The sequence below is a fragment of the Camponotus floridanus genome, unplaced genomic scaffold (genome assembly GCF_003227725.1).
Source record: "Camponotus floridanus strain SB8 unplaced genomic scaffold, Cflo_v7.5 scaffold9, whole genome shotgun sequence".
Taxonomy (NCBI): domain Eukaryota; kingdom Metazoa; phylum Arthropoda; class Insecta; order Hymenoptera; family Formicidae; genus Camponotus; species Camponotus floridanus.
Window position 1 is genome coordinate 248,080 of NW_020229860.1, and position 12,307 is coordinate 260,386.

The 12,307-nt window shown below is 37.5% G+C and overlaps 1 protein-coding gene across 2 annotated transcripts in view; it reads right to left on the bottom strand.

The window, feature by feature from the left end:
- Window positions 1-4,221: 4,221 nt before the first annotated feature.
- LOC105258371 (eukaryotic translation initiation factor 5B) overlaps window positions 4,222-12,307 on the bottom strand; it is a 35,952-nt gene continuing 27,866 nt past the window's right edge. Inside the window, exons 17-18 of one of the 2 annotated variants that reach the window (XM_025414783.1) lie at window positions 8,936-9,097; window positions 4,222-5,067 (exon numbers count right to left, since the gene is read on the bottom strand). In XM_025414783.1, the coding sequence (XP_025270568.1) occupies window positions 4,960-5,067; window positions 8,936-9,097 (270 nt within the window). In that variant the 3' untranslated portion in view covers window positions 4,222-4,959. The remainder of the gene's footprint in view (window positions 5,068-8,935; window positions 9,098-12,307) is intronic. The other variant, XM_025414784.1, reaches the window with a different exon arrangement.

The window sequence follows — 12,307 nt, forward strand, 5'->3', positions numbered from 1 at the left end:
GCGACTTGTTTCTCCAATAATATTTGTACGATTGTTAATAATTTTTTCAAATAAAAAAAACACAATCATTAATTATATATCGTCGATGTTTGTCGTATCCGAGATTTGATATTGTGAAAAAAAGGAAGAAGAGACTTTTTGTACGATTCTTTCTATCAAATGCGCTTCGATGAATTCGCTTGCGTAGAATCGAATCATTATGGAATAACGATGGCGTTGCAACCGGAGGCAAAATATGACGTACTTTATTCCGAGAAGCGGCAAAAGGCACTTCCTTCCTCGATGCCACGATATTCATCGGTCGATTCGTGATTCAACCGACAGTACAGCGAATGTTCATCACGAGACTCACTCAAGTCTCTCTCACTCGCTTCTCCGAAACGTACACATAAATGTCGAGAGCATTAATATGAAAAACGCAGAGTGTTACAAGGCAGCTGACAATCGATCGATTTATACGTCATTCTCTCTCGACGAAGAACGGATGTATCAATCTATCCATTCAGATAATAATAGCGAGCATTCGTAACTCGATTTAATCAAATAAAAGTAGATGGAAATGAAGTAGATAGAATTGATGAAATGCTTGTGAATTTTTCATTCAATTTTTAATACTCTGATTGAGCGTAAATTAATTCGCAAAATCATCATACGTACGTATCAATCATATCGATACGTCAAAATACGAAATTATTTCCGCCGGAAATTATCGAATAATTATGATTGAAATGTCATGCAAACGGAGCGCTAAAAAAGGACAGGTATTTGCCCAATTTGTTCGTGTCATCTCGCATTATGCTCGACGCGAGACAAATAACTCGCGTTGGCTGAACAATCCAATCGACGCAGCCTCGGCTGTCTTTTCTCGGCCATTTATACTGTTAGTAATACGAGCGACGACGTTTATATCTACACGCCACACGGGCGTGGCGGCGATGCGAATCGCGTGCACCGCTTCCCTCGGAGAGGATATCCGGTGTGGAAACGCTTCCCCTCCCGTTCGGTTCCCTCTCGTATTAGCTGTCTCCCTCTCTTTCTCTCTCTCTCTCTCGGTTTCCCTCTGTCTTGCTCGATAGAATCGCGCGTATATCGTTCTCCGCTCCCCCTCCCTCGACGTCATTCTTCTTTCATAGCACGGTAACAGCACGTCCTCAATGAGTCGACGAACACACAGTCGCATTCACGTCGAAAGTTTTACTTTACGTGAAATACAAACCCGTGATGGGACTTTTCGTGAATGGGCCCGGGTCGCAATTCATGCTCGTTCATTCGTAAAAATCCCCTTTGAGACTTTGTTGGCTCTTTTCCAAGTTTTTCCATTTTCTTTCTTCTCCTTTAATCCTCAGAGTCAGGTCAATAATGAATTAATTAGTAGTAGCAACTTATAGAATTTGGATTTAAACATCTCTCTAATTGATGACGCGCAATTTTTATATCTCTAATGTTTGAAATTTTAGAAACCGAATTTTGAATTCCAGATCTAAACGTATTCATAGGAAACAATCCGAAACGTGTTGAAATTTAAAATGTGAAAATTTAGAAATGTAAATCTTCAACGATTAAGATTCCTTTCCATAATTTCATTGGAAACTTTTAGATTCTTTCCTCGTTTTCTTCTCAGTATTTTCCTGCGCCATTGCTTTCAGTAATTGCAAGGTTAATTGTCTCTAATTAAGTAAGTCATTCGGGCGATATAAAGAAATTAGTGTACTCGGAATAGCAGTGGCGAAATGTTATCCTCATTTTCACAATTATATTTTTCCTACTCGCCCTGTTTCGTATTTTCGAGATCTATTTTTTTATCACGTTTTTATCAAGAAGGTGTATCGCAACGTTGAGTATTTAATTACTGTACCATGCTGCACTTTGCAAAAACGATAATAAAATATCTATTATTAAAAACTAAGAATCTTTGGCTCTTTTCATCCTCGAGACAAATATAATACGCTCTCTCAAAATTTAATCATTTATTTCACGGACAGAACATTATATATTTGTAAATAATTATATATTTTTTATAGCGTCATAGATGTACAGTACCGGTCAAAAATATATCACCTTTATATTTTTTTAGGATAACTTAATTCAAGGTGCATATATTTTAATCAATTTTTCTTGAGTTTGTCCGTTTTCATTATTGAATAAAAAGTTTATTATTCAGTAATTTACATATTAAACATATTTGACTAGATGGAAATATATGCACTTTGAATTAAGTTATCTTAAAAAAATATAAAGATGATATATTTCTGACTGGTACTGTAGAGATTCATTGAACATAATATATAAAGATTTGAAATTGTGATTACGAAGAACATAATGTTTTCATATTTTCAAGAACGGCCTCGGATACGGTAATGGCTTAACGTAACGTTAGCAAAGACTCGAGTGACGTCGCGTCGCGATGCAGCTTGTAAATCATTCGATTTCGCGTAAATGCTGACCGAGCGAATCCGCGTGATCAATGCGCGAGCACGTGCGCATGCAGTTGCACCGACACGGTGCGTCGTGCATCGCACAGTCGGAGAGAGGCGCGAGGACAACCTGCAGATGCATGAATGACTCGAAAAATGACGCGCGCGTTTATTGAGCGCTCTCGGCTGCTCCCAGCAAGGACACAACATATATTTTCCGACTTCAACTAGCGACGGGCTCGAACAGCTCGAGAATCTTAATCACGAGTCATCGAGCTTCCAACGCACGAGTTTACATCGTATACACATATATAAGCGATTTTTTCCGCAATTTTAAATTGGAAATTTAAATTTGTCCCCGAAAGAAATTAATTTTACATATCTTCGATAAAAATATTTTTTCTAAATATAAATAATCGATTATATTTTGCGACAGTTTCCTTTTTTGCTAAAGTCACCTTTATTAAGATGATGGGCACGTGAGCATACATTAAAATTTATTTCATATTATGTTTGCGTTATGATTTGCATTCCTTGACAATTATACACAGGAGACTTAAAATACTTTGGAGGGAGAAAAAAACAAAAGAAAAGCAAGCACGCATCGGCGCATAATAAAATAATAGGCAAAATAAGAGAGCGACGGACGCGCGCGCGAGACGAAATCACATCGTAAGCCCGATTAAAATTTATGACTTACGTAAACGAATATGTTTCGAATCGCAGCGACGAAAATGTGTTTCTCGATTCCGCGCGCACAATCGATCTTGCACACCCGCAAGATCCTATTATTGTCACTTCCGGCGGCGTAAAAAAAAAGAGGAGGGTGAGAGATCTGAAGAATTTGAGAATGATACGCGATCTATATACGACACTGCGTAACGTTACACGTCATCGTCGTCATCCTTCTCGTCGTCGTCGATTTATTTCTCGAGTTTCTTTCCGGCGTTATTGCCACTCTCGGCCAATTAAAAACGCGTGTTCCCACGGTCGGGGTGTATTGCCGAATGTCTTAATAAGGGAACATGCAATGAAGATTTAAAAAGCGGAAAAAGAATTCATAAATTTATGAGCTTTTTTTCCTAAAAAAGGTTTTACGATTTTTAATTTCTATTTACGCACATTTGATTTCGATAGTTTTTCAATGAATAGCAGGGCGCGATTGTTTAAGTAAATATAAACATAGACTACGTTGTCAGCGTGAAAGAATAGAGACAAAAATGATCTTTATTACATAAGACTGCTTATGAATTATTGATCTTATTCCTGAAATGTTTACTTTTCTATTGTTGCACATGTCAAAATAAAATGTTTATTTTTTGCGGAAACATTTTCCTTTCCTGTGTGTAAATCTATTCTGTAGAAAGGACGCATTTTTGATATTTGCATTTCTTAAACATTATAACAAAATTATAACAAAATTAGAATTTTCTCGTCGAGAATTTCATTCGTTTAAAGAAGTCTATTGTACAAACAAATCATCAAATTGCATAAAATTTGGAAGAAGGCAAATTCGAATCTGACAATTATTGCAATACCTGCAATATAATACATGATTGTAAAAAATTCTTACGAAAATGTACACAATTTATTTTTAAACCATGAGGATATATATACTTACTGATGCGAGCATATTGGATATATGTCTTGAATGAAATGATAAAAACTTGATCAAAAGTCCGGAGACCAAGGATAGCACAGTAATGAATGAGAGCATCGGCGCATGTATGAAGAGAATATATATGTATATAAACAAAATACCTTTTTTTTTCTTTCCCTTTTCTGCGAAAGTAATCTTTATTTTCCGTTCCCAGTATATATTTTATTCGTCTTATACAAAGAGATTACATATACAAAACAGATGAGGTTTTCGCACGATTCTTTCATTCATTAGAGCTATGTGTTTCTTCATCCCCTCTCCTCCTCTCTTTCTCTCTTCTTTCTATATCTCCACTTTTCCACGTATCTACAACGTCGTTGCCACCCACGACATTCCATCCGGAGTGACTCTCTCCTTTTCGCGATCGCGCACTTCCAAGAAGCTTCATCTCCGATGCGACTGGCTCTAACCTTTTCTTCATTCTCATCGTCGACAGGATATAAAAGTACTTCGAGGTACTCTGTAAATACTCCGAATGCAATCACCGAATCCAATCGCACCTCCTCTGTCGATTGTCTCCGAGACTTTGCGAATCGAGCATGCGATTTTGCGAGGACGTGGACGAGTTTAAGTTTCGTCTTTGCACGCTCTTTAACATAAGTCTTAAACGCCTGATACTTTCGGCGGAAGCATGAAAGGATGGAAGAAGCGTCGATTCGCAATCAAAATGGAGGAAATTTCCAACATTGTCGTTCACACTGTCGATGCATATTTTAACGATATAATATTCTTGATGATCGAAATTGTTGATCTGACGACGATGCAGGAGACGTACATTCGGGTTTGCGACGTGGAACCCGTTGGCGAGCCAAACTTCTTGCCGAACAGGCGCCGGAAAAGCAAGAGGTCCTTGGATAATGCCGCTATCGTGATTCTCATCATATCCTAGAGTATCTGGAAGAGTTTTTTCAGTTCCACCATGAGCTGCCAATCGGTTTTCAGCAAATCGTCTCTAAAGTATTCCTTGCAGGCGTCTATGCTCTGTCTGCTTATCTGTAACAGTTTGAAAAATACCGCTTTAGCTGATTGTGTTATTATCCAAATTATTGTTTCCGATACTACAAAATGTACAACGTAATTATAAATTTTTAATTTGTAATTAAATGATAAAATAGATTCTTCTCTCTCAATTATTTTATCTAAGAAAGAATTAAAACGATAGAAAGCGGAAATTTATGTATTTTCATTTGAATAAATATTTATCTATTATTAATGAAAAAAAATTGTACTATTCTTTTATATTTTATAAAAAGACTAAGAAAAGAAAGGGGCTCTCATTTACTTCCTATACTTTTTCGTAATACTTGAAAAAATCTACGCAAGTATAAGAGTTAGTTGAAGACTCTTGAGTAATGTCTGTATAATCCGTAAATCAGAGATAACCCGAGCGTGAATATAATCGAGAGTAGATTGCAGGCACCACTCATCCGTGAGCGCTTTAGGGGAAAAAATGTAGCGTCACATGTTACATAATCGAATGACGCAACTATATATAATATAACGGAAACGCAAGCGTCATTCATGTGACGTGACAGGCAATGTGTTGAAGGCGAAATCTCGATAAAGCAACAGCACCGACGGTAATCGCGGCAGCTGCGGCGTTTTCGAAGCGTGCGTGTCTTTTTAACGCGCCGGCCGGCACCGTGGATAATTTTCACGTGTGACGCTTTTCGCAAATAGAGAAGCGCAAGCGCAAGCGTGCGCGCGCGCACACCAGTCGGAAACGTAACGCTTCACAACTGTTTCCGCCCCCACTCCCGGCCGGAAGTCCCGTTTCATTCATGGATCGGTCACAATGGTGGTTTTACGCGGCTATTGAGGACGCCTGCCTCCCGCCACGCCCCTTCTCGCTCCTTCTCTCCTCTTCCCGTACCCATGGCTTCTGTCTCTCTCTCTCTCTCTCTCTCTGTTTCCTATGTTCTCTCTACGGTACTGCTACTTTACCGTCTCTCTCTTTTTCGTCCTCCTTCCCTCCTCCGCGTTTCCCCACCTACGTCCGTACCGTATTACCGCTCGTAAAGTACGCGGAACGTTGAATATACAACAGTTCGCGGTAATCATAAAAAATTTCACAGACGGCGCGAGGCGCACAACTAATTTAAAAGTTTAAGTTTTTTGCGTGAAATCCGCGATCGCGATTACGCGCTTCTCGGATGTTATTATGCAATTTCGGCCTCTCTGACGAAAAAGCGTGATAAGATTACGCGATCGCGCCGAATCGATTGACGAGAGGCGGAGAGAGAGAGACAGAGAGAAAAACATGTTATTCCTTCGAAAACTACCGATTTTATAAACGATGAAATTTTTTTTTTTTAAGTAACATTTGCAATGTCATTAAAATGTTTCGCGCAAATTTTATTTCCGCGATCCACATCTTCGTTTCCTCGAGCCAAGATTAAGAACGAACTATTTCCGCGTTTGAATAAATAAACGCATCTTTGAGAGATGCGGCGAGGAAAGCAAGCCGAGAAATATTATTGCCTGATGCGAAACAAGCGAAGCAAATGTTCTTTGCTGAAAGCAGGAGTGAAAACATTTGTGTTTCAAACTACAAGGATACGAAGCAAAAAATATTCTACATTTCCTTCATATTTTAAACTCACTTTAGACGATCCATAATTTGTATGACGGAATTCTTTTTCTAATTTTATACGTCATGTAATATGAAAAATAATTTTAAAGAATCAGAATATATACAGCAAAACGATAAATAAAACTTTATTCTAAATTCTGTCATAAATTGTTTAAAGTGAATTTTATATATAGTCTTTATTACTGAGCATTTTCATCTTTTGTACGTGTAAAAAATATATATACTTTTCTTATATATATTTTATAGTATTTTCTTATAAATATGTCATATATTGATCGGATAATCAAATTGTACAATTGCAATTGAGAGAATTAATTTTGTATTTACTACTTATACCTTCCACTTTTAATAGACTCTTGCTCGTAGAAGCAAAAGTTTCAACTTTAATGCAGAAAATACTCTTTTGTATAATCATCTCTCCTACATTTTTAAAGTAAAAAAAAAAAAGATTAATGCGTCCGCACCTTTTTATTCGTTATTACTTCTCGCCTCATATTTATTTGAGACATTTTCGAGCGAACAAAAGCAAAAGCGTTTGCTTCGCTTCAAGTACGAGTCGACACGTCGGCGGAACAACGGCTTCGGGAGAATCATCGTGGGAACAAGATACTTCCGGAACTGATTCCACGAACCAAACGGTAACGACGACTTCCGCTTGCCTACCAAAGCACAGGAAGATGTTTGAAGCACGACGATAGAACAGACTCGTGGAAAGGAGGAGGAAAAGACGGAGGGGGGCGGGGGGGAGGTAAGGAGGGACGAGAGAAGGGAGGAGGAAGAAAGAATGAAGATGAGACGTCGGTTTGTACGCCGAAGAAAAGACGCCCGGTAGAGTTTCCCACAAGGGAAGAAGCCTACGAAACATCCGTCTTAATTAACGATCGCAACAGTCTTTACGCTTACATTTCCTCGAGAATAATGTAACGGCGAGAGAGACGGAGTAATTGAAACATGATTCATTCAGCTTTAAATCTCTATTAATCTCTTTACATATAAATGTAATCTTTGTTATATTTATATCTCATGTATGGAATTCTTTTAGGTTTACGTGAAATAAGATTTTAAAATTGTTATCTCTTTATTTTATTCCGTTCTATAATATTAATATTAATATTATATATATCTATAATATTAATATTATATATATCTATAATATTATATATATCTATAATATTAATATTATATATATATTATACAATATTTAACGCGGTTAAACTTTTATATTCGTTTTATCTGAATGTTTGAAAAGACATGCCTATTTGCATAAACTTTCTCAATCATTTGTCGAATCGTATAAAGGCATAAAGATCGTGTTTTAATAATATAATATAAAAAATAAAAACTTTATATATGATTTATAAGATGGATCATAAAATTTATATATAACTCCTTTAATTTTATTAATTTTCTTAAAAAAATGAATCGTATAGATCCCAAAGCATCAATACTTTATTAAGTTTATGATATCTACTAAAGCTTAAAGTGTGTCGAGATATATTAAAAGAGATAAGATAAAACAGTGATATTACATTTCGATCCATACGGAGGCGTTATTTTGTATGATTCAAGTAATGAATAATCATTGCTGAATGAGCATCCGTGCATATGTGTGTGATGATTATCATGTACGATAATAATTATTATAGTAAAGAATTTGTACGAGCGTTAGAATAAAGTTTCCGAACGATTCCCTTCGTCGATTTATAGTCGATATTCTGGCTTGCAGGAGGAAGACGAAAAAGGAAAAAGAGTAGAAAGCAGAGGGAGAAGGGAGAGCGAGGGGAGAAGATAGCGAGCTTCTACGAAGGCCGGAAGCCGACGGCGGACGGGCGATCGTCGCCGGATGTTCATCTTCCTTTTTCGATCTAGGTCTCGCATACTAACAAGTCGAATTCGCGTCAAGGCGAAAACGCGTTTCTCAATTTCGCATAGCCTAACGTAAGTAAAGTAATATGCAATTAAATGCAAATTAATTAAAATTATCAAGCTTAGAGTTAATCGATTTAAATTTTTCCATCAAAGTATATTCGAACAATGCGTATAAGAAATTTAATTATAAACAAGATTGATATTATATCTAAGAATTAAAGTTGCTCAAGTTATAATCGTAATAATGTAACAATAACATTATTGCATTTATTCTTCTATCATTTGTATTCGGCTGAAAGTTGAAAATTTTTCTTTCAAATTATATAATCGTATCTTATAATTTCTTCTTGTATTTAAGGTAAATAAATTGATTGGCAAGCTGATGATTAGTGCGCTTACCTTGCTGACGAGAAAATCTTTCGCTTCAAAGTGACGACCAAACATTTTCGGAGCTTCTCCCGGTACAGGCTCAATTTTGATACACACCTCTTGACCTTTCCTGGCCGATTCCACAGATTTGTGATTGTATTCTATGCTAGTTACCATGCCCAAGTCAACAAACTGAAACAATAGATTAAACGATAGATAAATATTATTATATGTTACACATGTTTAATATCAATTTTATACAAATGTCAAAATTTCAAAATAATGTATCTCTCTCAAAAGAATTATCTCGTATAATATATAAAGAATAATATATAAAGAAAGTAAAACAATGAGCAATTTTGAAATTTGGTCTCGACGAAACAATTGACAATTAAAGTCGAAATAATGCGAAGGCCTGTCGTCATGTTTTCCTCCCTGTCCCCGCAGTAATACAACGCTATTTCATTCACGTGTGCGTACGCTTGATTTAGCATCGTATCGAATGCTCGAACGTGATTTACCGCACGATCTAGCGAAACAGGTCTCTCTGTGGCATAACGAAGCTCATAGTAGCACGACTTTTTCTTTTTTTTCCTTGCCATCGATCGTCGGTGTCTGGTCGCGTGGGTATAACTCTACGCCTAGGCACACCTTTACCGCGACCGGAAGTCGGGACAGCCGAGTACCTGAGTAGCACTGCCGTGCCATGCCGTGCCGTGTCTGCCTCGCAACCGAGACGTGGGTACGCATTTTCGTCGAGAATATCGGCGAGAATCGGTGAACCAAGTAGGTGGGCGATATCCCCCTCTTCCATCCCCTTCTTCTCGTAGGTCGACATAGTAGGTTGACCGATGTTGCAGGATGTTTGCGAATATCCCGCCAAAGATTTAACGACCGCGCGTGTCAGGATTTTTAATCCCGATTATCTCGCATAAAGCAATAACGTTTGAAATATTTTGAAAGAGAGAAAAAGAAGAATGAGGATTTTTCATTCAAAAGCGAGCCAGCTGTGTACCTTGCCCATCTTTCTTTCTCACTTTTAAAAATAATCATGTTTAGTTAGTGTTTTCTACTTCATTGTCGATTGTGACAACTGATGTTACAATCGTAAAAAAAAGAAAGATATTTTCTAGAGAATCATCAATTTATTATCTTTCTCGAGACACGTTGTTCAACGGTGTTTTATAGAGCAAAAAAAACCGGAGTATGTTGCTCCGACACACCTGTGACTGCGGGAGTGCAAAGTGGGCGACAAACCCGGATAAATGTGGTCGCGTTCAGAGGATTTGCAAGAGCGATCAGCTACGGTTAAAAAAGATTTGCAGCTTTCATAATTCTCTCTCTTTCTCTCTATTGTCGACGATACGTTAAATTGAATTATGTGATGTAATTAATGCTCTTAATGTCTATTATTTCGCAAATACTTCAATGTTTATAAAAAATAATTCATTAAGATAAAATAATTAAATGTATTAATTATGCATACACGTATTATATTTATGGCAAAGAAAATGGAAAAGAGAAAATCTACTTTGTGGACAACTTGGACAATCTACAACATGTTAAGAAGCCATAATAGAGGAAATCATGTAGCGCAAAAATTTCATTTCAAAAATTTTATCTCAATCGCAAAACTAGAAAGACGTTGAAAATTGCGATTGGTGAGGCAAAGCGAGATAAAGTCGATACAGATCGCAATTCGCGATACAGTCACGGAGCTAGTAAGTAACGTTATCGTTAGGTGGATGACCGGTCGATGTATGCCCACCCGTATATTCCGAAACCTACGCCAAGAGAATAATATGCTCGTTCAACCGCGCGGCTGGTCGAACGAGACACCCGGTATTCCCGTCAATGTTCAAATCGAGGCAATGCTTTTCAATGTTTTTAAAGTAGAGAATGATAATAAAATATCAATAAATAAATGCAAGCTGTCTAGATTAATATCGCGCCAATTAAATTTTCTACAACTATAGTTTTTTTCAATTAATTTTAAATAAAATTTTCTCTTTCTTTAATGACATTAATGTATCGTTAGAAATTTAAAAATTATATATATAGGTATGAAATTAATCAAACGTTTTTAACAAGTGTTTAATAATGAAAAAGAGATTTTTATAGCTTGTATATCACCAAAGAGAAAAAAAATACGAAAATAAATTTTTTACTATATCTTTTTTCAAATTTTCAGAATATTTAATCAAGTTCTCGTCAATGTTTATTGAATGCAAAAGAAAAGCTATTGAGAAAAGCTTAAATTATCCTTAAAATCCATATATAGAAAAATTTAAGAATTTTGTCTCTTCAACGTTTAAGGTCCAAAACGATTCTTTTACCGCGCAGCATATTTTTTTTACTCTCGTGTAAATTATATTGAAGCGCAACAGTTGTACCGAAAAACGAAAAATTTGCACGCGCGCGAGAAATATCGCGAGTTAATCAGCTCAGACGCGAAAAAAAGGATACGATCATCCGTTCACCCGTGCATGTTCCTCGATACAACTCTTCTGGCCGGGCGTACTTTTATGGCGTACCCCCGTCGTCAAATTCTCGACAGTCCGCCGCGACCGAAAGGAATTACCATATAGGTGCACGTGTGCAGGCGGGCAAACGAACCTTGTTCGTCCTCCGTCTCGACCTTCTCCGCCCTTCCAGCGCTTTTCTTCGATCCTCTCTCCGCTCTCTCTTTCTCTTAACCGCTCGACGAGGCTTTAAGATAAAGTCTGTCGGGTCTGTCGAAGGACCGACCGCTAATTTCGTACTGTCTATCCTCTCGTTTTTCGTCTCTCACATGTATAACATTACGCGACATATTTTACGACGGTTGTTTCCTTCGTTCCTGTTACTAGGAATTTCGGAAGTCTCGAGGTCAAACGTTGGACCGAGGTTTCATAGATAAATATGATTGCGATCGTAATATTTAAGCGATACGATTCGTTCGATTATCGCTAAAAATTGCCGCGTGCTTTAAAAAGGAAGAAATAAATTTCCTTTACGACCGAATTGAAAGACAATTTCAGCCACGGTATTTAGATACACTTCCTCGACTGCGTCGCGTTAGAAGCCTATCATTTCTTTTCTTCGAAAAAAAGGGGATTATGGAGCTCGCAAGGGGCTTAACAGCTTTACAACTTAAAAATCTGGTCACCGCCGTGCGCAGACACAATCCGGCCCTCTCCTGAAATTACGGAAGCCATTACGGGTGTTATCGGCGCGCTTTACCTTTTACGACTAACGTTTCAATAGAGCGCGAGAGGAGGCGAGAACGATGGATAGAATATTTCGTCGTCTCTCTCTCTCTCTCTCCTTCTCTCGCTCAAATTCAAACGCGCCTGGATACGAGACGCGTGGGCCCAAACATACATCGTCCACTTTAGATTTATCTCGTTCCAAGTGTTGGAG